The sequence below is a fragment of the Bubalus kerabau genome, chromosome 1 (genome assembly GCF_029407905.1).
Source record: "Bubalus kerabau isolate K-KA32 ecotype Philippines breed swamp buffalo chromosome 1, PCC_UOA_SB_1v2, whole genome shotgun sequence".
Lineage (NCBI taxonomy): Eukaryota > Metazoa > Chordata > Mammalia > Artiodactyla > Bovidae > Bubalus > Bubalus kerabau.
The window spans coordinates 141,487,158-141,513,071 of record NC_073624.1 but is presented as its reverse complement, the minus strand read 5'-3'; the positions used below and the strand labels follow the sequence as shown (position 1 = coordinate 141,513,071).

The 25,914-nt window shown below is 36.1% G+C and overlaps 1 protein-coding gene across 2 annotated transcripts in view; it reads left to right on the top strand.

The window, feature by feature from the left end:
* The window catches only part of RTKN2 (rhotekin 2), a 107,728-nt gene that overhangs the window by 61,514 nt on the left and 20,300 nt on the right, over positions 1-25,914 (top strand). For both annotated transcript variants that reach the window (XM_055590312.1, XM_055590321.1), the window contains 3 exons: positions 1,087-1,181; positions 11,311-11,417; positions 12,340-12,471. In XM_055590312.1, coding sequence (XP_055446287.1) covers positions 1,087-1,181; positions 11,311-11,417; positions 12,340-12,471 — 334 coding nt within the window. The remainder of the gene's footprint in view (positions 1-1,086; positions 1,182-11,310; positions 11,418-12,339; positions 12,472-25,914) is intronic.

Here is a 25,914-nt window from a genome sequence, read left to right as displayed (position 1 = left end):
GAAAAATAAGATCTAATAATGAAACTCACTATAGAAATTTGTCAGGACAAGTGAAAATAGCAGAGAATGCCCACACTGCAAATGAGGTTCTCATAGTGTGTCTTTGGTCTAGCAACCTTCCCAATAGTCTGAATAGAAGTCTGAATTATACCAGTTGTATTCAGAATGTAACTTAAAAATGTACTTACGAGTTGTTTTGTTAAATTTTTTTTTTTTTTTGGTCAAGTTTTGGAGACAAGCATCCATTTTCTTATGTAAACACTGACAGAAAAACGTTGCTAGTAAGATGTGTCTCTTGTCTATGACGGGTGTATATTGAAACCCACCATGTGCATGCTCAGTTGCTGAGTTGTGTCCAACTCTTTGAGATCCCTTAGACTGTGGCCTGCCAGGCTTCTCTGTCCAGATAAACCAAACCAATAAAATCAAGTGCTGTGAACCTTAGACTTACACAGTAATGTATGGCAATTGTTTTTCAATAAAACTGAAAAATCCAAAACCAAGATGCCTTCACCCGGGAACAACATTCTGTGGAGTGTGCCATTATTTATTAATGAAGTGCATGCATGCATTGCATTATTGCTACATGTATACATATTTTTTGTAAGGTTTATTTTATTACATATATAGTAAGAGACAAAGAAGATTTATGAAACATATCACCTGGCCTAATTAGTAAAAATTCTCATCAGACTTTACATGGTAATTCTATTTTATTTTTCGAAGAATGATCATACTGTTTTCCATAGTGGTTAACATTTTACATTTCCATCAACAATGGAGAATGATTCCAATTTGTCCACATCCTTGCCAATAACTTGTTACTTTCTGTTTTGTTTTGTTTTAATAATGGTCGTTCTAATGGATGTGAAGTGGTTTCGATTTTGTTTTCCTAATGATTAATGTTCTTGAGTATCTCTTCATATTTTTATTGGCCATTTGTATATTTTCTTTGAAGAAATGTCTATTCAAGACCTTTGCCCATTTTTAAATCGGGTTGTTTATTTTGTTGTTGAACATCTAAATATTTTATGTAGTAGAAAATATACTAAAATCCTTAACACCTGTCTTTTTTCTCACTATTAGTGATGCAAAGTACAATTTGCTAGCTCATACTACCCTGAGCTTGGAAAGCGCTGAGGATAGCTTCAAGACTCATAATCTCTCTGTTAATGGGAATGGTAAGTACGGTATTTATTTTACTTATTATACATGTTATGTCAATATATGTGTGTGACAGTAATAATTGCTGATTTTAATGTGTTCCTCTGAAGTGACTATTGCCTTATATGACATAGGCATGAGTGATTCTGTGAATTCTTTCAAATATGTTTGTCCCTTTTCCCCAAAAGTGAAAAGTTTATTTTTCTCTCTGTCTCCTGTTTGCTAGGGATTTGTTTGTGAGGCTTGCTTGTTAAGAAGAGAAAGGTTTTACATTTTCTGAATCCTTTTCTTTGACTTGAAATGGGTGACTTCACCACTCTTCTGTTAATAGTTGTCAAAGACCTATCTTATTTTTGAATTTGTAATTGAGGAAACCAACCTGTCTATTGGTAGAAAGCAGAGGATATAAGGGAAAAGTGGGGCTAAATTGATTTTAAACATTTTTCTCTAGATGATAACTGGTAGTTATAATTTGTTAAAAAGAAATAGATAGCAGGGTGAAGAAGGGAGGTAAGTGATTAGGAAGATTTGTAAAACTTAGCATAAGCACTTTCCACACTCCCAGATTACTTGTAGCTATGATGAAACATATACAGTAGTGTTGGTAAAGTAGACTAGAAATATGATTTGGATTATTTATTTTTTCATTTTTCAAGGTAGAATATATAAAATCATGTACTACCTTACTTATACTTTTTGTTGTAAGGAGAGATGACTCTATACATTTTTTAAATTTCACACTAAAATATTACATTAAAAATAGAGAAAAGTTCATAAAATGTAAATGTGTAGTTTAACAAATAATTATGATATAAATGGGGCTTCCCCGGTGGCTCAGAGGTTAAAAATCCTTGTGTGTTATATAATACCTTATTACATCTGGGATCATTTTCCTGCTGCTTGAAGTATAATCCTTAGTATTTATTTTAGTATATTATGTTAGTATCATACCTCTTGATTCTTTGTGTCTGTCTGAAGATGACTTTGTTTAGCTTCACTCTTAGAAGGCATTTTTTACATGGTGTAGAAGTTTAGCACTTTAATATTTTTCTTTTTGAGTATTAAAGCTATAATTCCACTACCTTCTGGTGTCTTATGAAAAGTGTGAGTGACAGTGGCTCAGGCGTGTCCAACTCTTTGTGACCCCATGGACTATATAGTCCATGGAATTCTCCAGGCCAGAATACTGGAGTGGGTAGCCTTTCCCTTCTCCAGGGGATCTTCCCAACCCAGGAATTGAACCGGGGTCTCCTGCATTGCAGGTGGATTCTTTACCAACTGAGCTATCAGGGTCTTGAAGTGGCTATTAAAAATCATTGTCAGCGTGTTGCTTCTGTGATGGTAACTTTTCGTTTTTTTCTTTGTCTTTGGTTTTCTGAAGCTTCACCATGCTATAGGTGAAGAATTTAGTTTTATTTATGATGTTTTTGGAAATCTTGAACTTCTTTACGCTGATTGATGCCTTTCATTATTCTGGACAAAATCTTGGCTATTCAGACAGCCTCTGGTCCATTCTTTTGCCTTTCTTCCTCTAGCATTCTTATTAAACCTATGTTAATCTTTCTGACTGTGTTTTCTATTTTTATTATCATTTATGATCTATTCCTCATTTTTTTTCCCTTTGCTACTTTTCCTAGAATTTTCAATGCACTCTTTTATTTCCTTTATTCTCTTTGCAGCTCTGTCTGATCTGCTGTTGAATCTGTATACCAAGTTCTTCATTTCACTTATTGTACTTCTTATTTCTAGAAGTTCTGTTTGATTTTTTTCTTAAATCTGCTATGCCACTTTGTATTCCCTGCATGCACTGTTAATATTATCTTTAAGGTTTTTATTAAAAGAGTGAATATAGCTATTTTATAGTCTATGGCTAATAATTCAGATATATAAAGTCTTTCTTAGGTTCTATTTTTTTTTTTTTTGTAAATGGTTACCACTCAGTTTCTTCATGTATAGTTATTTTCATGTACTATGCTATGCTATTATGCTAAGTCACTTCAGTCGTGTCCAACTCTGTGTGACCCCATGGACGGCAGCCCACCAGGCTCCCCCGTCCCTGGGATTCTCCAGGCAAGAACACTGGAGTGGGTTGCCATTTCCTTCTCCAATGCAGGAAAGTGAAAAGTGAAAGTGAAGTTGCTCAGTCGTGTCTGACTCTTCACGACCCCATGGACTGCAGCCTACCAGGCTCCTCCGTCCATGGGATTTTCCAGGCAAGAGTACTGGAGTGGACTAGTCATTATAATTGACTGTTTACATAGCAGAATAAATTAATGCTTAGTGTCTGCTTCTGGCAGGAACTTGGAGAGACTAGGCTCACTTTATCCAAAGACCATGTCTGAATTTCTCTGGATCCCTTCATCCACACTTCCGGGCAGTGGGAATCCTGGGCAGTTAGACTGGTTTATTTATGGAAGGAAATGGCAACCCATTCCAGTTTTGTTGCCTGGAAAATCCCATGGACAGAGAAGCCTGGTAGGCTACAGTCCACAGGGTCGCAAAGAGTTGGACACAACTGAGTGACTTCACTTTCACTATCCAGTTGGTGATTCCTTTGGGCTCTCAGCTTAATATGAGGAATCCTCCCATTAATCTGCCTTTGTTGTTAAAGTCCTAGACTGATTTCTGGTCTACTTCCCTCATCTTGCAGGATCTTTAAATCATAAATTGAATTTTCCTGGATTAGCAAATGCTCTCAAGACAAACAGCTCATTTAACTTACTGGTTCTCATTTATCAGATTTGTACTGGTAGTTTCTTTTAGTTTTGTTACCTCTTTGTTGCTCTAAAGTTTTTTAAATAGGTTTGGTTCAGCATTTTATAGTAGTTTTCAGTGGGAGGATTGGTCTGAACAATTCAATTGAGCTTTCTTTTGCCCACAACTTCAAGTTTGTAATAGTATTAGCATTATCAGTTGGCAAATCGGAAAACTTGGCAAATTAAGTTTTAATTCATTTTGTGTCAGTTCTCTAGAATTATTGATGTTATCACCATATATTGAGTGCCTGTTATGTTCCAGACATATTCAGCCTTGAGAAAGAAAATTCTGTAATATGTGACCTCATGAATGATCTTTGACATTATGCTAACTGAAATAACCAGTCACAGAAGGACAAATACTAACTGATTCCACTTATATGAAGTGTCTCAAGCAACCCCCTGGACTGCAGCCTACCAGGCTCCTCCGTCCATGGATTCTCCAGACAAAAGTACTGGAGTGGGGTGCCATTGCCTTCTCCCTGAAATAGACAGACTGTTTAGAAGCAGAGCGTAGTTTACTATGGGAGTTACTATGGCAGTGACTAGGGGTTTGGAAGAAGAGAAAGGGGGTGCTAATAAACTGGTATAAAGCTTCCGTTATACAAGGTGAATAAGTTCTAGAGATCTGCGGTACAACATGTGACATAGGTTAACAATACTGTATTGTTCTCCCCAAAATCTGTTGAGAGTAGGGTATCCTATTACATGTCCTTATGCTAAAGCAGTTTTTATTTTTAGTCTCTGTGAGATATAGTTATTAGGGAGGATTACAGTGAAGTGATTAATAATGGAGACTGTGGAGCCCTCAGCCTTGGATTCGTATCCTAGCTCTACCACTGGCTAACTCTGTGACCTTCCCAAGTTCCTTATTTTGTTATCATTTACATTTTACAGATAAATAAAATACAGCTTAGAGAATGTAATGTGCCAGATTATGTAGCTAGCTAGTGTTCAAGCCAGACTTTAAATAATCGAGGACAGGCGGTGCTTGTTCTGCCATGTGTTCTGGTTAGGCATATATTATTACTGATAAAGCACCTGAAAATTCAAAATACTATTGATTTGTTAATAATGGAATTGATGATGAAAGATCCTATTCTTTCAACTAAATCATCAAAAGACTGTTGAAATGAATAAAATTCACAAAGAAAGCATCTATTTCATCAGTGTCCCTTGTAGTTAGTGGTCTTTAAGATATTACTAGATTCTCCTTTAATAAAATGCTCATGAACAAATAAGCATGAGAACTATGTGGTATATTTCTTTTTAAGAGAAACACAATAGAGATTAGCATATTGAGCATTCACACTAAGTCGCCTCAGTCATGTCCGACTCTGTGACCCTGTGGACTGTTGGCCACCAGGCTCTTCTGCCCATGGGTTCTCCAGGCAAGAATACTGGAGTAGGTGGCCATGCTCACCTCCAGGGGATCTTCCTGACCTAGGGATTGAACCCACATCTCTTATGTCTCCTGCATTGGCACTAATACCACCTGGGAAGCCTGAGTAGAATATTAAAGACTATGAAAAGACCTGTGCTTACAGCAATAACACCCCAAACGGTTGACAGCCGAACTTGTAGCTTCCACTGGAGAAAATTTAAGAACACTAGCCTATATGCCAAACTCTTTTGATGTGATAGATATGTTCCTAGAAATGTATGTAAATGAAAATCTTGTAAATCAATTATATTTTGGGGAAAAAAGTGCGTAATTAAAAATAAACACAATTTTATGCAGGAAAAAGTCACCCTTTGATTTATTTGTTAATACATCTATGTTTAATAAGGTTTTCCTAAATAAAGTATGTCAGTGTCTCCCAAATACTATAAAGAGGATATACAAGATTTTTGAAATTTATAACTCAACTTTATTGCTCTTTTTTTTCAAAGCTGTGTCTTTATTTTATTTTTTTTAATTTTATTACTATTATTATTTTTTTTTTACTTTGCAATATTGTATTGGTTTTACCATAAATCAACATGCATCCGCCATGGGTGTACACGTGTTCCCCATCCTGAACCCCCCTCCCACCTCCCTCCCCCTACCATCCCTCTGGGTCATCCCAGTGCACCAGCTCCAAGCTTCCTGTATCCTGCATCAAACCTGGACTGGCGATTTGTTTCTTATATGATATTATACATGTTTTAATGCCATTCTGCCAAATCATCCCCCCCTCCCTCTCCCACAGAGTGCAAAAGACTGTTCTATACATCTGTGTCTCTTTTGCTGTCTTGCATACAGGGTTGTCATTACCATCTTTCTAAATTCCATATATATGCGTTAGTATACTGTATTGGTGTTTTTCTTTCTGGTTTACTTCACTCTGTATAATAGGCTCCAGTTTCATCCACCTCATTAGAACTGATTCAAATGTATTCTTTTTAATGGCTGAGTAATACTCCATTGTGTGTATACAGCTTTCTTATCCATTCATCTGCTGATGGACATCTAGGTTGCTTCCATGTCCTGGCTATTATAAACAGTGCTGCAATGAACATTGGGGTACACGTGTCTCTTTCAATTCTAGTTTCCTCACTGTGTATGCCCAGCAGTGGGATTGCTGGGTCGTATGGCAGTTCTATTTCCAGTTTTTTAAGGAATGTCCACACTGTTCTTCATAGTGGCTGTACTAGTTTGCATTCCCACCAACAGTGTAAGAGGGTTCCCTTTTCTCCACACCCTCTCCAGCATTTATTACTCGTAGACTTTTGGATCGCAGCCATTCTGACTGGCGTGAAATGGTACCTCATAGTGGTTTTGATTTGCATTTCTCTGATAACGAGTGATGTTGAGCATCTTTTCATGTGTTTGTTAGCCATCTGTATGTCCTCTTTGGAGAAATGTCTATTTAGTTCTTTGGCCCATTTTTTGATTGGGTCTTTTATTTTTCTGGAATTGAGCTGCAGGAGTTGCTTGTATATTTTTGAGATTAGTTGTTTGTCAGTTGCTTCATTTGCTATTATTTTCTCCCAAGAAGGAAAAAGCCAAAATGGTATTGTAAGGCTTGTATTTGTCATCAAGAAATTTTTATACTTTTTATAAAACAATGAAATCACATTGTAAAGATTGACTGACATGGAACTGAGATGTTATCTGGATTCTTTCTCTTGCCTTTGTTTTGTTGTCGCTGTCATTTTAAAACTCCATTTTGTTCCCCTTCTGAAACTACAGATGAATTAGATGAAATCCTCGAGTAATGAAAAGTCAAACTGTTCTTTCACTTCCTGTTTCATTTCATCTTGTCCTAATATCACCCTTGGTTAGAAAAGAAAAATAAAGTATTTTGATTAAATGTGTTGCACAAGACTGGAAAGACAGCATTGAAAAATGGAAAGGATATGGCTTCGGGACTGAGAGTGCCCTGGATATGAAATTATAAGCAGCATCTGTTACATGTCAGATACAGTGATAAATGTCATATATATGCATTTTCTTATTTGATTTCACAACAACCCTAGTATTTTACAGGTAGTATTTTTAAGAATGAGAGTTGATACTTGGGCAAGTTAAGTGACCAGCATAGATGCCATCCTTCTTGTTAAAAGTAGAAGAAGCTGTAGCTCTGTGCTTTATTCTCCAGTGGTCATGAGCTGTAGAGAAATCTACATGAGAAGTAACAGCTGATTACAGCCTATGTGGCATGTGATCTGTAGAGCAAAGAATTTTACATTGAATATCTTTTTTCAAGGACTACAACTAGGAAGGAATTATTTTTCTTGGTGTGCCATGAAATCTGAAATTATTTTGCTAGAGAAGCTGTTACATGTGGTGTTTAGGTTCCAGGTACATTGTTGATTGAACAAACTTTATGAACTGGTCTGAAAAACTAATCACTTATGATTCTATTTCTTTAGGAGTTACATCCTAACTTAAAAACAAGTCATCCATAAGTCTTGTATGTAAAGAAATTCACTTTCAAATTTTAAATTCATAAATCACAAATTTGATTTCAGATATATTACTTAGATCCATGCTTTTATATAAAGTTCCTTTCATTTCCTGCCTATTTTAAGAAGGGAGATTCTCATTTATTTATATCTGCATTTTAAAGTCATTGGCTGTATTGTATTTATACACTTAATTTCTCTCAGATGAAGCCCTTCATTTCTAAAAGATAGCAGCTTTAACAAGGTAATAATAAAAAAGAATAGGCCCAGAAAATTTGTTGTGTGCTATTCTTTAGTAGAATCTTGAGCAGGTAAATTGATAAAAATTATTTTATTTTGTGCTGTTCATTTGGGCTTCTCAGGTGGTGCTAGTGGTAAAGAACCTGCCTGCCGATTAGAGGTTAGAGACTCGGGTTCGATCCCTGGGTCGGGAAGATCCCCTGGAGGAGGGCATGGCAACCCACTCTGGTATTCTTGCCTGGAGAATCCCATGGACAGAGGAGCCTGGAGGGCTACAGTCCATGGTGTTGCACAGAAATCGGTCACTACTGAAGCAACTTAGCATCCACACACATGCTCTTCATTTAGGCTGGTCTTTTTCATTTAACTGATGTACCAAACCTTGGCTGCATCTATTAAATATATATTAAATAATTGTATTTTTACCAAAAGTATTTTATTTTCTGAACTTACTTTTTGGTTAATAATAGTAACAGCCAATGGTTAGTCATTTAATAGGCATTTACCAACAGGGGTACAGTGAAAACTTTATAAATCTTTTTTTGTGTGGTCCAGTGTGAAAAAGGACTGACCATATGTTGCATTTTTATTTTTACCCTGATACACACAATAGATTATACAGTGCTTTCCTTCCATACAGTTGTAAAGGCTGTATACCCACCTGCACATTAGAGGAATATCTTTTTTTTTTAAACTTTACAATATTGTATCTTAATGTTTTTTGAAAGAACTTTATTAAACAATTGCAAACTTATAGAAAAGTTAAAAGTTGAATATCAAGGTCTTTTTTTTTTTCTCAAGAAGTATATGAGAGCAAGGTGCTTATCTGATGCTTCATTACTCTCAACTATGTTAGTATCTATTTCCTGCTAAAAGACATCCAGCTACATCATTACAGCTATCCAAGTCAGGAAATGAATATTAATGTATTACTGTTATTCCTATTAAACAGACACTATTCAAATATTTTTCCAGTAATGTCCCTATGACCAAAGGATCCAGTGTAGATTCACTTACTGCATTTAATCATCATGCTTCTTTAGTTTCTTTCAATCTAGATCAGTTCTCCAGTCTTTCCTTGGCTTTCATAACTATGACATTTTAAAATATCATAGTTATTTTGTAGAAGTTCTCTGTGTTTAGGTTTGTTGAATGTTTTCTGGTGCTAAGACTCAGGATATGCATCTTTGGCAGAAATGTCACAGAAGTGCTGCGTTCTAATTGCATTCTATCAGGTGGCGTATTTTGATTCATCCCATTACTGATGATGTTCACTTCAGTCACTTGATTTTAGGGTGTCTGTCAAGCTTCTCTACTGTACAGTTACTCTTTTTGTTTCCCGCTTTTGTAATTAATATATAATTTGTGTGGGGAATGGGGATACTTTGAAACTAAGTATAATATTTATTAGACTTTCAACTTATTCATTGATTTATTTATATAATAACATGGATTCGTGTTTTATAGTTTTAGTCAGTGCATTATAATCTGTTAATATCTTGTTTATTTTTATATTAAAATTGTCTCCGTTTTGGCCAGTGGGGTTACATTCAAGATGGGTCTCTGTCTTTATCCTCCTCATTCATTGAGTACTTCCTTGCTTCAGGCATGACAAAATATTTCAGACTCATCATGTACTTTACCTGCCCCAGTCCTGGAATCAGCCATTTCTCCAAAGAAGACTGGTTCTTTTTGATAGAAATACTATTTAGAAGACATGGGAGCTTTAGGTAAATTCACTGCTGTTAAACTGTCACCATTAGTTGTCACTTTTCCTAGGCCCTCTTAGTGGACATACATGTATATATTTTTTGTCATGGATTTCTTAATCTCTATATGTTGAAAACCATGAGTTCATACCAGTACACCTAGTTCTAAACCAATACCAAAGAGTTCATTCTGCATATTTGTATTTCCTTTCTCTGATAGTGAGAAACCTGTCTTCTATTATCTTTATATTATCTACTGTCTTTTATTCTTTGATTAGTCTCCTTAAGCAACCGTTTTCCCATCTTCCTCACATAATTGCCTTCCTCACCCCACTCGGGTTTTAGCCCCACGTGCCTGGCTGCCCTCATTACCCCATGTGGACACCCCCGTCAGCCTCCCTGTGCTGTGACACCCCATACCCAGCTGTCCCTGTGCTTGGATTTCCTTCTTCCTGGACTCGGACGCACTCCTCTGGTTTACCAGATGTGTGAATGGCTTCCTCACTCCTCAAGCTGACACCCATGTCTGGACCACCCCCGAAATGTGCACACTTCTCTTACTCTCCTAGGATTCTGACACCTCACTTGGGCAGCCACTGCGCATAGATACCCTCCTTGCTCTACCTGGACCCCAATTCTCCATGCCAGGCCAACCACTGAGAAGAGATTCCCCTTGGGTTCTAGATTCCCCGTGTGATCCATCGTCCTCAGCCCATTCAGGCTCTGCCGCCTCATGCCAGCAAGCTTTCTCACTCACTGTTCTTATCCTGCCTGGCTCCAGCACCTAGCTCTGCCCACTACTGTTCCCCTCCCCCCAACTCTTGGCACAGATCCCCATCTTGGTGGGCTTCACATAATGGCTTACAACTGTAAGGAAAGAGAGAAGGGGAAGGACCAAAAGGTTTATTATTAAATTAAGTTGTGCTGTGAAGTGTTTTATTCAGAGGATCAATTTGCTAATTACTATACTGAAAACTAGAGTAAAAAGTAGAATGTGACATACAAAAATCATTTTATTAGGATTGTTTTTAAATTACCTGAGTTTACTTATATGCCCTGAACTACCTCCATTGATTAATTGTTTTAAGATCAAGAAAGAGATCAAGAGACTAAAAGTTCCATGTCTATTCCGGGTGATAGCATGCTATAAACCAGGGATCCCCAACCTCCAGAATCTAATGCCTGATGATCTGAGGTGGAGTTGATGTAATAATAATAATAATATAAGTAAAATGCACAGTATAAGTAATGTGCTTGAATCATCCTGAAACCATTCCACCCTCCCAGTCTGTAGCAAAATTGTCTTCCACAAAACCGGTCCCTGGTGCCCAAGATGTTGGGGACCACTACTACAAACTGTTAGTTTAATATCATCCTGTCCTGACTGCTTTCTTTCATTTGATGTTGTCATTGAATATGGTAATATGAGTAGGAGGGACCTTTACATATGTTCTTATATAAAGCAAAAAAAATTGTAAAAATAATTGAAATGTATAATGACCTTAAATAAACACATATTTATACCTTGACTTTTTTTCTCATTTAAATAGAAGAATCTTCATTTTGGCTTCCCTTATATGGTAACATGTGCTGCCGACTAGTCGCCCAACCAACCTGTATGGCTGAGGATGTATTTGCGGGATTTCTTAATGAGCAGGTCAGAAGACTTTAAATATCCTACAACAATTATAGCTCTAATTTAGATCTCAATGGCAATTGTTTGGCATTTTGATATTGAGAAGTATTTTCTTTTTTTGTATATAAAATTGTCTCTTGAATGGCAGCTTCCTCATTGTTAGACATAGAATAGGAGTTGTGGCTGGGAGTGATAAGGTGGGAAGGGGAAGGGTCTTAATGCAATTCTGATGGCTAGGGAGCTGCCTCTCCAGGTTCCTCTGCTTCATTAATAGCAGCAACAGGATAATCCGTAACAGAGGACTACTTGGGGAAACTGATGAGGACTTCTCAAACCTTTCCCATAAAGACCTTTCTGGCAGACAGCTTTCAGCACAGTTTTGGCCTCTAGGCTTCCAAAGCTGCCTCTGTGCAACCTACTCCTTATTTATTTATAACTATAGTTATTCATATTCAGTAAATAATTAATTATGGGCGTCAATCAATAGCTTTTTAAAAAAGATTCCATTAAGAGGAAAGAAAATTTGCATTTATACAGGGAAGTCCGTGTTCTGAGAACAGTAAGGGAAAGTTATATTTTGAACATTGAGTTATTTTTATAATTTTCCTGAGTCATTCGGTAAATTGCTGTGGAATTCCAAGCACTAATTTTTAATAGGCTAACTTCTCTTAAATTGCATTGATTTATGATTTTATGTGTATGAGTTATGTGATAATCATTACTTCCTTTATGCATAATGCTTTTGAGAATTCAAAACATTTCTTCTCTGATACTAACTTTTTGACTTTGGGCTACTAACTTATTGTATGTTAAATTAATTGGGTAGCTATCATATTAAAACATCTTTAAAAACTAACTGATAATTCAAGTATTTTGTTGCGTTTAGGGTTAAGATGATAAATAATGATTTAAAGTTGAGAATTTCTTGATTTTTCTTTTTCAGCAAATGGTAGGAGGTCTAATTCGTTGGAGAAGGTTGTACTGTGTTTTAAGAGGGGGTAAACTCTATTGTTTTTACACTCCAGAAGAAATTGAAGCTAAAGTGGAACCAGCTTTGATAGTGTCTATTAACAAGGTAAATAAAATGCTATTTTGAAGATAAAGGTATAATATTTATAAAATTATTTTCTATTACAGTTCACACTGTTGTCATCTTATTTATAAAAATGGGAAGAACTGCTAAAAATAGTTCATAAAGATAATTTAATCTTATTTTTCTATTTATAAAACTTATCTGGTAAAGGAAATACTGTATATTTTCTAAGAAAGTGTAGTAATTGGAGATCTATACCAGCAAATAGATCTTAAAGCAGAGAAGATAACCTGACGTTAACAGGTGTTTAAATTTTTTATGATGTATAATTAAGAGATCATATAAACATTATGGTACAGTAATATGCTCTTTCTAGTTAATGCTTAAATGAACCCATAAAAAGAAATTCCTGAGTGTACTTTCTGATTTCTTATGGGATTGATGGACACTTGTTCAGCCTTCTGCCAAAAGAATACACATACAAAGAAATATACTGGTTTGATAAAAAGGAAATTATAAAATTCTAGTTTGAAAGTTTTCACCCAGAAATCTGCAGGAAAGTTTTTCAGTCTAAGGCAGACTTATTTTACCTCACCATCTTAAGTTTGTCTATCCTCCAAGTCTAGGGTTTATTAGAGAGTTTTTGCTCCTTCTTTATAGCATTCCAACTCTAGAATTAAATTAGCATTTCTAGATTAGAAGATCATGTTTTCTGCCCATGAACTTCAATTGTTTCTAGTTGTTTAGCTTTGCTTGCCTTCAGTGTGTGGTAAAACATGAGCTATCACATCTGTTAACTGTAATATACATGTTCTACTTGCCTGTAAGTTATCTTTTGAGAAAAAATGTTAGTATATGTCCTGAAAAAACATGTAGATACTGGTCTGCTAGTGTATAAAGATTTAGTTAATTTCTATGATCTTTCCAGTAATGACATTTCATCTGTTTCTGCCCTGCTTTTAGAGATGATGCCACTTTTTCTTAAAGGAAATCCTATAGTGAGACCTTTTATTATGTAATTAAGTCCACTTAATTTATCTGTTGTATTAGAAAGATTAATGTTGCTCTTAAATAATACACCTCAAATATTATAACAGTGAATTTATTTTCATTTAAAAATTAGGTTACAGTAAGTATCTTTTTATTATTGGAAAATTGATGTAATTTTTCCTTTGTTTGTCAACTTTTTGTTGAACATAGTGTTCACTTCCCCCCCAGAGTTTTTTTTAAATTTCAGATGTATAGAAAAGTTGAAAGAATAGAACAATAAAACCTGATACCCATCTCCTAGATTATTCAGCTGTTCTTAACATTTTACCACATTTGCTTTCTCTCTAGATACTTAAAAAATTTTTTTTTCTGAACCATTTGAAAGTAAGCAGCAAGCAGCATGAAATCTCTTTCCTAGAATGTATTAGCATGTTTCTCCTGAAAACAAGGACATTTCCTTCATAACTGTAATATTATTATCATAGTCAATAAATTTATTGTTGATGAAATAATGCTATCTAATATACCAAGCAAATTGCCTCAATTGTCTCCAAAATGTTCCAATTTTTATTTTTTGTTTTATCCAAGACTCCATCAAGGATCACAGATTGCATCTGGTCACCATGTCATTTGTTTCCTTTTTATCTAAATTGTACCCTTAACTTGCCATTTTTAAAAAAATTTATCATGACATTGACATTTTTGAAAAGTCCAGGCAAGTTCCCAAATTTGTTTTTGACTAATTGTTTTGCTTTATTCATGTTAAATACTTTTGGCTAGAGCTCTTCTGATACGTAGATGATTTTGTGTAACCTTATTTTCACTAGGTAGTTAAGTAATAAAAAAGGAATCCTACCAATTTTTTTCTTGTATGTTATACAATGGAATATGGATAGCTATAAACTAAATTAAAATGTAATCCAAACAAGTGATATTTTTAAAGTTAGATTTGAAAACAGCCTTCAAGGTATTCATTTTTCCTATCGCAGCCCTTTAAGGGAGGCAGAGCAGGTAGGTCAACCCTGTTTTACAGGTATCTTATTTCTGTTTTACAAGTGAAAACCTGTACTCAGAGATCAGATAGAACTTGTCTAGCTAGTAAATAAAATTGTATGGATTGCTTTTTTCCTAATGGGTAGAAAACATAGATTAAAAATTCATGGATTTTTTTTTCTTCATAGTCATACTGCTAGTCTAGATTTGAGAAGCAAAATTAAACTTTCCTATCTCCAAATCCACTTTGAATCAGTTTTGAAAGTAGAAAGTAGCTTTGAAATGAGGTTCTCAGTCCAAAGCCAAGTTACCTGTTGGCAGTAACTTATGAATCTATTGAAACTTTACCATTTAAATTTAAGAGGACAATTATAATAGAACTTCTTGGTTACTGTAGTCAGTGCATCTGTATTTTCTTGTTTGATGATGAGTCTATTTCCAAAAAGTGGTTAACAGTCTTTACATGGCCTGACTAAATTGACCTTTTTCAATTGACTCATTTTTCCTATGGTAATAAAGGCTGATGACCTGGCAACTGATGGGATTCTGTAGTCAATCAGCTCCATTATTATGATCACTGAAATCAGCATATTTAGAAATCCCGTGGTGGCTCCACAATTAAGCATTGCAGATTCACAGGAAAATTATTTATCTAATAATTTGTATAGACTCAGCCTTAGGCTTGGTACAACATGAGCTGTATTTGACCCTGAGGACTGATAACACAATTACTGCTTCCAGTGAATATGCTGCTGCTGCTGCTGCTAAGTCACTTCAGTCGTGTCCGACTCTGTGTGACCCCACAGATGGCAGCCCACCAGGCTCCCCCGTCCCTGGGATTCTCCAGACAAGAACACTGGAGTGGGTTGCCATTTCCTTCTCCAATGCATGAAAGTGAAAAGTGAAAGTGAAGTTGCTCAGTTGTGTCCGACTCTTCACGACCCCATGGACTGCAGCCTACCAGGCTCTTCCATCCATGGGATTTTCAAGGCGAGAGCTCTGGAGTGGGGTGCTATTGCCTTCTCCGCCAGTGAATATGACTGTTGTCTAAAGTACCAAAAATAATTTTAATATTAAATCGTAAGGTTAAGGTTGGGAAGATTAATATAATTTAGTTGCTTATATCAAAAATTAAATTGATGGCAAAGTGTTAAATTACCTAACTTTGCAATATTTCCATCTTAATTTTCTCCAGTGCTGATTCCAGCACTGATTCCTGCCCTTTTTCAGTAGAAATTTTTCCTTTGCATTTTACTTAAAAAAATTTTTTGTATGAAAGTATAATTAATTTATACATTGTGTTAGTTTCAGGTGTACAGCAAAGTGAATCAGTTATACATATACATATATCCACTCTTTTTTTAGATTCTTTTCCCATATAGGTCATTTGCAGTGTATTGAGTAGAGTCCCCTGTGTTATACAGTAGGTCCTTATTAGTTATCTATTTTCTATGTAGGTGTGTATACATCAATACCAATATTTCAATTTATCCCTCCTCCTGCTTTTCTCCTGGCAACCATAAGATTATTTTCTACTTCTTTATCTGTGTTGTAAATAAGTTCATTTGTACCACTTTTCAAGATTCCCAAAATAAGCAATACCATATGACATTTATTTTTAAATATCTAACTTAACTTCTGTCATGGCTTAGTATCGTTGAGTTAGACAAGGCTGTGGTCCATGTGATCAGGTTGGCTACTTTTCTGTGATTATGGTTTCAGTGTGATAGAATGTGGTCCACTGGAGAAGGGAATGGCAAACTTTCAGTATTGCCTTGAGAACCCCATGAACAGTATGAAAAAGCAAAATGATAGGATACTGAAAGAGGAACTCCCCAGGTTGGTAGGTGCCCAGTATGCTACAGGAGGTCAGTGGAGAAATAACTCCAGAAAGAATGAGTGGAAGGAGCCAAAGCAAAAATAATACCCAGTTGTGGATGTGACTAGTGATAGAAGCAAGGTCCAATGCTGTAAAGAGCAATATTGCATAGGAACCTGGAATGTTAGGTCCATGAATTAAGGCAAATTGGAAGTGGTCAAACAGGAGATGGCAAGAGTGAACGTTGCCATTTTAGGAATCAGCGAACTAAAATGGACTGGAATGGATGAATTTAACTCAGATGACCATTATATCTACTACTGTGGGCAGGAATCCCTCAGAAGAAATGAGGTAGCCATCATGGTCAACTAAAGAATCCTAATGCAGTACTTGGATGCAATCTCAAAAACAACAGAATGATCTCTGTTTCCAAGGCAAACCATTCAATATTACGGTAATCCAAGCCTATGCCCCAACCAGTAATGCTGAAGAAGCTGAAGTTGAACTGTTCTATGAAGACCTACAAGACCTTTTAGAACTAACACCCAAAAAAGATGTCCTTTTCATTATAGGGGACTGGAATGCAAAAGTAGGAAGTCAAGAAACACCTGGAGTAACAGGCAAATTTGGCCTTGGAATACGGAATGAAGCAGGGCAAAGGCTAATACAGTTTTGCCAAGAGAACCCACTGGTCATAGCAAACACCCTCTTCCAACAACACAAGAGAAGACTCTACACATGGACATCACCAGATGGTCAACACCGAAATCAGATTGATTATATTCTTTGCAGCCAAAGATGGAGAAGCTCTATACAGTCAGCAAAAACAAGACCAGGAGCTGACTGTGGCTCACATCATGAACTCCTTATTGCCAAATTCAGACTTAAATTGAAGAAAGTAGGGAAAACCACTAGAACATTCAGGTATGACCTAAATCAAATCCCTTATGATTTTATAGTGGAAGTAAGAAATAGATTTAAGGGACTAGATCTGAAGACAGAGTACCTGATGGACTATGGACAGAGGTTCAAGACACTGTACAGGAGACAGGGATCAAGACCATCCCCATGGAAAAGAAATGCAAAAAAGCAAAATGGCTGTCTGAGGAGGCCTTACAAATAGCTGTGAAAAGAAGAGAAGCGAAAAGCAAAGGAGAAAAGGAAAGATATACCTATCTGAATGCAGAGTTCCAAAGAATAGCAAGGAGAGATAAGAAAGCCTTCCTCAGTGATCAATGCAAAGAAATAGAGGAAAACAACAGAATGGGAAAGACTAGAGATTTCTTCAAGAAAATTAGAGATACCAAGGGAACATTTCATGGAAAAATGGGTTCGATAAAGGACAGACATGGTACGGACTAACACAAGCAGAAGATATTAAGAAAAGGTGGCAAGAATACACAGAACTGTACAAAAGAAGAGCTTCATGACCAAGATAATCATGATGGTGTGATCACTGACCTAGAGCCAGACATCCTGGAATGTGAAGTCAAGCGGGCCTTAGAAAGCATCACTACGAACAAAGCTAGTGGAGGTGATAGAATTCCAGTTGAGCTATTTCAAATCCTGACAGATAATGCTGTGAAAGTGCTGTACTCAGTATGCCAGCAAATTTGGAAAACTCAGCAGTGGCCACAGGACTGGAAAAGGTCAGTTTTTATTCCAATCCCAAAGAAAGGCAATGCCAAAGAATGCTCAAACTACCACACAATTGCGCTCATCTCACACGCTAGTAAAGTAATGCTCAAAATTCTCCAAGCCAGGCTTCAGCAATACGTGAACCGTGAACTTCCAGATGTTCAAGCTGGTTTTAGGAAAGGCAGAGGAACCAGCAATCAAACATCCGTTGGCATGGAAAAAGCAAGAGAGTTCCAGAAAAACATCTATTTCTGCTTTATTGACTATGCCAAAGCCTTTGACTGTGTGGATCACAATAAACTGTGGAAAATTCTGAAAGAGATGGGAATACCAGACACCTGACCTGCCTCTTGAGAAACCTATATGCAGGTCAGGAAGCAACAGTGAGAATTGGACATGGAACAACAGACTGGTTCCAAAGAGGAAAAGGAGTACATCAAGGCTGTATATTGTCACCCTGCTTATTTAACGTCTATGCAGAGTACATCATGAGAAATGCTGGGCTGGAAGAAGCAGAAGCTGGAATCAAGATTGCCGGGATAAACATCAATAACCTCAGATAATGCAGATGACACCACCCTTATGGCAGAAAGTGAAGAGGAACTAAAAAGCCTCTTGATGAAAGTGCAAGAGGAGAGTGATAAAGTTGGCTTAAAGCTCAACATTCAGTAAACTAAGATCATGGCATCTGGTCCCATCACTTCATGGGAAATGGATGGGGAAACAGTGGAAACAGTGTCAGACTTTATTTTTTCTGGGCTCCAAAATCACTGCAGATGGTGACTGCAGCCGTGAAATTAAAAGACGCTTACTCTTTGGAAGGAAACTTATGACCAACCTCGATAGCATATTCAAAAGCAGAGACAAGTATTTCCAACAAAGGTCCATCTAGTCAAGGCTATGGTTTTTCCTGTGGTCATGTATGGATGTGAGAGTTAGACTGTGAAGAAAGCTGAGCGCCAAAGAATTAATGCTTTTGAACTGTGGTGTTGGAGAAGACTCTTGAGAGTCTCTTGGACTGCAAGGAGATCCAACCAGTCCATCCTAAAGGAGACCAGTCCTGGGCGTTCATTGGAAGGACTATTGTTGAAGCTGAAACTCCAATACATGGCCACCTGATCGAAGAGCTGACTCATTTGAAAAGACCCTGATGCTGGGAAAGATTGAGGGCAGGAGGACAAGGGGATGACAGAGGATGAGATGACTGGATGGCATCACCAACTCAATGGACATGAGTTTGGGTAAACTCGCGGAGTTTGTGATGGACAGGGAGGCCTGGTGTGTTGCAGTCCATGGGGTCACAAAGAGTCAGTCACGACTGGACGACTGAATTGAACTGGGTAGATGCCCAGGAGTGAAATTGCTGGATCATATGTCTTTATTTTTAGTTTTTTAAGAAACCTCCATACTGTTCTCCACATGGTTCTACCACTTTATATTCCCACACAGCACAGAAGAGTTCCCTTTTCTCCACTCCCTCTCCAGTTTATTGTTTGTAGATTTTTTGATGGTGACCATTCTGACCAGTGGGGGCTTCCCTGGTGGCTCCGATGGTAAAGAATCTTCCTGCAATCCAGGAGACCCGGGATTTGATCCTTGGTGGGAGAGATACCCTGGAGAAGGGAATGGCTACCTACTCCAGTATTCTTGCCTGGAGAATTCCATGGATAGAGGAGCCTGGTGGGCTACAGTCCATGGGGGTCGCAAAGAGGCTTACACAACTGAGCGATTAACACTTTCACTTTGATTCTGACCAGTGTGAAGTGATACCTCATTGTAGTTTTGATTTGCATTTCTCTAATTAATTAGTGATGTTGGGCATATTTTCACATGCTTTTTTGGTCATTTGTTTGTTTTCTCTGGAGAAATGTCTGTCTAGAGCTTCTGTCCAGTTTTTAATCGGGTTTTTTTGTTGTGGGTTTGTTTTTTTTTTTTTTTTTAATTGAGCTGCATGTGTTTTTTGTCTATTTGTCAGTCTCATTGTTTGCAAATATTTTCTCCCATTCTGTGGGTATTCTTTTAGTTCTGTTTATGGTTTCCTTTGCTATACAAAAGCTTTTAAGTTTAATTAGGTCTCATTTGTTTATTTTTGTTTTTATTTTCATTACTCTAGGATGTTGTTCAAAAAGATTGCTTTGATTTACGTCAGAGAGTGTTTTGCCTGTGTATTCCTCTAAGAGTCTTACAGTATTCGGCCTTACATTTAGGTCTTTAAATTATTTTGAGTTTATTTTTGTGTATAGTGTGAGGGAGTATTGTAATTTCATTCTTTTACATGTAGCTGTCCAGTTTTTCCAGCACCACTTATTGAAGCCACTTTCTTTTCTCCATTGTATAGTCTTGTCTCATTTGTAATAGCTTAGTTCGACCAGAGGTGTGGGTTTATCTCTGGACTTGCTATCTGGTCCATTGGTCTGTATTTCTGTTTTTATGCCAGTACCGTACTGCTTTGATTACTATAGCTCCTTGACTTGATTGACTATTTCCTTCTCCATGTTGGGGAAATTTTCAACTATAATCTCTTCAAAAATTTTCTCAAACCCTTTCTTTTTCTCTTCTTCCTCTGGGACCCCTATAATTTGAATGTTGGTGTGTTTGATATTATACCAGAGGTCTTTGAGACTATCCTCAGTTTTTTTCATTCTTTTCACTTTGTTCTGCTCTTCAGAAATTATTTCCACCATTTTATCTTCCAGCTCACTGATTTGTTCTTCTGCTTCAGATATTCTCCTATTGATTCCTTCTGGAGTATTTTTAATTTCAGTAATTGTGTTGTTTGTCTCTCTGTTTATTCTTTAATTCTTCTAGGTCTTTGTTAATTGATTCTTGCATTTTCTCTATTCTGTTTTCAAGGTTTTTGATCATCTTTACTATCATTATTCTGAATTCTTTTTTAGGTAGTTTGCCTATTTTCATTTATTTGGACTTCTGTGTTTCTAGCTTGTTCCTTCATTTGTGTAGTGTTTCTCTGTCTTTACATTATTTTTTTTTTTTAACTTGTTGGATTTGAGATCTCCTTTTCCCAGGTTTCAAGGTTGAATTCTGTCTTCCTTTTGGTTTCTGCCCTCCTGAGTTTGGTCCATTGGTTTGTGTGAGCTTCGTATAGCGTAAGATTTGTGCTGAGTTTTGTTGTTGTTGTTGTTTGTTTTGTTTTTCCTCTGATGGGCAAGGCTGAGTGAGGTGGTGATCCTGTCTGCTGATGATTGGGTTTGTATTTTTATTTCATTTGTTGTTTAGATGAGACATCCTGCACAGGGTGCTACTGGTGGTTGGGTGATGCCAAGTCTTGTATTCACGGGGTTTCCTTTGTGTGAGTTCTCACTATTTGATACTCCCGAGGGTTAGTTCTCTGGTAGTCTAAGATTTTGTAGTCAGTGCTCCCACTCCAAAGGCTCAGGGTTTGATCTCTGGTCAGGAATGAAGATTTCAGAAATGGTTTGTTATGGCATTAAGTGAGATTAAAACAAACACCCAAAAACAAGAAACCAAAGCTGAATCCCATACAAATGGCAGTTACAAAATCAGTCAAATAATAATTAAAATAATGGAATATACATATATATATACACACACCCATAAGCAAAATCAAAACAGTCCAGCAAAAATAAAGTACAGTAGATTGACCTGGCAAACAAAGGAAATCAAAAATTACATCTACCAGTTAAGAACAAAACTAACTAAAGCACAAACTGGAAAACAAAACTAAAGCAAGGTGCCAAGTGGGGAATAAAGCAATGCAAACAAAAGTAACAAATATGTTGAGAGGAAAGAAAAGACAGAAAGAATATATATGCAAAATTAAATAGAGGTAGATACATTTTTTATTAAAGCAATTTTTACTTATTTTTTCAACTTATAAGATTATTCAGATTTATAGAAAAGTTGTAAAAAAACACCTCAGTGAACACTTGTGTTTCATCTAGAGTCACCTGTTAACAATTTTGTCATATTTGCTTTATCTCTTTATTTTTCTTTTTTTGGGAGTGGGTTAAACACTTTATGTAGTATTTAATTTTTAATCAGCTTTATGGTTGTATACTTTACATAAAATAAAATTCACCAATTTTAAGGGTATAGAAGTGAAGTTGCTCAGTCGTGTCTGTCTCTTTCTGACCCCATGGACTGTAGCCTGCCAGGCTCCTCCGTCCATGGGATTTTCCAGGCAAGAATACTGGACTGGGTTGCCATTTCCTTCTCCAGGGGATCTTCCCAACCCAGGGATCAAACCTGGGTCTCCGGCATTGCAGGCAGACTCCTTACCCTCTGAGTCACCAGGGAAGTCTTTAAGGGTATAGTTTGATAATTTTGACAAATAAGATACAGTTTTGTAATCATTATTAAAATCATTATTAGATTATAGTTTGTTTAGATATTTTTTATGAGACCATTAAGTCTATTCTCTTAGAAAGTTTCACTTATACTGTTATCAACTATAGTCACCATGTTTTACATTAGATTATTGGACCTAATTTAGCTGAAAGTTTTATAAAGTCTTTTATCTATTTTTTTTTTTGGAGACATTTGAACATAAGTCTCCAGTATTGTTAATTCATCCCTGAATATTTCAACATGCACCTTTTAAAAACAGGAGCCTCTCAAATTATATACATTTATATTTATATGCATAGAATTATGTGTGTATATATAATTATATCATCCCAACTGGGCAAATTAGGAGGGTTTCCTATATATCATCTAGTATCCAGTCCATAATCACGTTTCCCCATTGTCGCTAAAATATCTTTTTAGCTTTCACTTTCAATCTAGGCCAGTTCAACAATTATGCATCCTAACTTCTTCTAAACTGTAAATTAGGTCTAGAGACTTGATTAAATTCATTTTACACATTTTTATTAAAATATTTCAAGAATAATGTCAAATATTGTATAGAACATTATGTTCAGAGTCACATGATGTCAGGTTGTCTCACTATTGGCAATGACAAGTTTAATGACTTGATTAAGGTGATGACTGTTAGCTCTCTTCAAAATAAAGGTTAACTTTTGTCTTTATAGTTAGCAAGTAGTCAGTTTGGTGATTTAGCCAGAGTGTAAATATGTTTGTTGTCCAACAACCTTTCACATGGTTTTAGTGAACTGATTGCCCTTATCTAGATCAGTTATTACTTTGGAGATTGCATATATTTTTCTTCCTACTGTGCTTCCTCTATACATATAGAGGAATATAGAAGAATGAATTATGTCACTCCTGAAAAGGCTGGATTCATGTTTAATGTTAATGACCAATTTTCAGAATAAGGAGTTGGTCTTACATGTTGACATTATGTTGATATTGGCAACATGTATTAGAGTAGAATTACCTCCCCCGGATGTAGCATATGAGTGTCATTTCTATTGTCCTGTCCCACCTCCAATATTATGATAAACTCATAAATGTCAATCCATGCAGTCTACTCAGTGTTTTAAATTACTTGGTTTTAAATATAAGGTAAGTAAGTAAGTGAAGTCACTTAGTCGTATCTGACTCTTTGCGACACTATGGGCTGTAGCCCACCAGGCTCCTCCATCCATGGAATTTTCCAGGCAAGAGTACTGGAGTGGGTTGCCATTTTCTTCTCCAGGGTATCTTCCTGACCCAGGGATTGAACCCTGGTCTCCCACATTGTAGGCAGACTCTTTACTGTCTGAGCCGTGAAGGAAGTATACGTAGATGTTTTAATTATTTTGCTTAGTTTGTAAATTTCTAAGGGAAGATGTGCTGTTAATGTGTTCTTAAATAAATAGGATCATTGATAAATGCCAAGTTGATATTTTCTCATAGGTAGAGCAGATAAGCACCACATAAAACTTTTAAGAATAGTGTTTTTGTTTCACTTGTTAGTGTATTTCCAATACTGGGTCTCTAAGATCTTTGTTTTTATGCTTAACAATGTTAAATATTAAATACAAAGTAAAATTCCTTTCTTTTGATTGTCTTCTCTCATGATTTAGAAAATAGTAATTTTGCTTAATGCTGCTTTAAAAATTATGTGAAAGCATAAATTTTACAGTTGCTAAGGTATATAAATAATAGCTCTGCTATTTTGATCATAGGATCTTTTCTATGACTATAATTCTTGTCCTTCTAAATGGCATTTCCTGTAAGGCTAAGTCAGTTCATTAATTTTCAGAGGGAGCCATCTGTGGAAATAGTCACATTAAGAAAAGAAAAGCCTAAAAGCTATTCCCCTTTTCTTTTCAATCCAAATTTGAAAGGATGATTTACTTCAAAGTGATTGTTTAACTTCAAAAACTTCCGTATGAATGTTGTTGAGCTAGACATCCTCAATAAAGGGTACTTAACTGGAGCCACTGAATCTCCTATACATTGTTGAAAGCATTTTATTAGCCAAAGTTTTATCCATTGCCAGTGGGGTGGGGAGTGGAATGGAAAAGAAGTGTGAGTCTTTGAGATCAATAGTCTTTTCTTGATTTAAATACTATGCATGACTTCATTTTAATGAATAATAAAATCTGTACTAAACAAGTCAATAACACTAGTTGGTGTGATAGTCCTTTATTAAATGTCTTGAAATGGCTTTTAACCATTATATTTATCATGGACCCTAGCAAGTAAAATTATCATGAAGCACATGGGATTTTCTTCTGATTATGTTAGTCCTTTTAATGTATGAACCCTATCAACTATTTAGATTGTCCTTTATTAAATACAGCAAAAATAATTTTTTAAGCAACCTTTTTCTTCAGAGTTTGCATCTGATTTCATTGACATAAATTGAAAATAATTATATCACACTAATACTAATTACACGCAGTACTTATTTTAACTTATGGTTATGCTTTATTTCAAACATTCCTTGCCATATGTTTGTAGAAGGTATGCTTTCTTTGTCATTAGAGTATGTATAATAAGTTCTAAAGCTTGTTTTTAGCCATCAACAATTTTGTATTCATGCCTGATTAATAAGACTTTAGCCCAGACATCTTTCAAAGAACTCATTTATCTTTACAACATGTTTCTGAGGAAGATGTGAGTGCAATCTTATCTTTGTATTATAAGTAAGAAAGCGGGCAGTTCATTTTTGTAGTTGTATTTTATGTTTTTTTTTTTTGAAAAAATTTCAAGACAAAATGTAGAAAGAATATTTCCTCCACCATAGGATTATTTTGAAGCAAATTCTAGCAACCATATCATTTTACTTGTAAATATTACTATTGCCATACTTAAGAAAATCTATAGTTATACGTAAAGATAATATGTTATCAAAAATCCAGACAGTGTTCAAATTTCTGTCTTGTGATTTTTTTAACAGCTTTTTGAATCAGGATCCAAATAAGGCCCATATACTGCAGTTGACTGATTAGGTCTCCTAAATTTCTTAATCAGTTGACATTCATTCCACCATCACCCTGCTTTCTCTCTTACATATACACACACACAGTTACACACTATTTGTTTGTTGAAGAAATTTGGTCATTTATCTTACACAGTTTTCATAGTCCAGAGTTTGCTGATTGCATCTTCAAGTTGTATTTTTTCTTTCTGTTTCTGAGGCAGGTTTAGGTTTGTTCATTGGTTAGTTTTCATTCCAATCCCAGAGAAAGACAGTGCCAAAGAATGTTCAAACTACTGTGCAGTTGTGCTCATTTCACATGCTAGCAAGATAATGCTCAAAGTCCTTCAACCTAGACTTCAACAGTATGTAAACTGAGAACCTCCAGACACACAACTGGATTTAGGAAAGGCAGAGAAACCAGAGATCAAATTGCCAACATCCATTGGATCATGGAAAAAGCAAGAGAGTTCCAGAAAAAATCTGCTTCTACTTCACTGACTACACTGAAGCCTTTGTGTCACAATAAACTGTGTAAAATTCTTCAAGAGATAGGAATACCAGACCATCTTACCTGCCTCCTGAGAAACCTTTATGCAGGTCAAGAAGCAACAGGCAGAACTGAGCATGGAACAACAGACTGGTTAAATTTGGAAAGGAATACATCAAGGCTGTATATCATCAGCCTGCTTATTTAACTTCTGTGCAGAGTACATCATGTGAAATGCCAGGCTGGATGAATCGCAAGCTG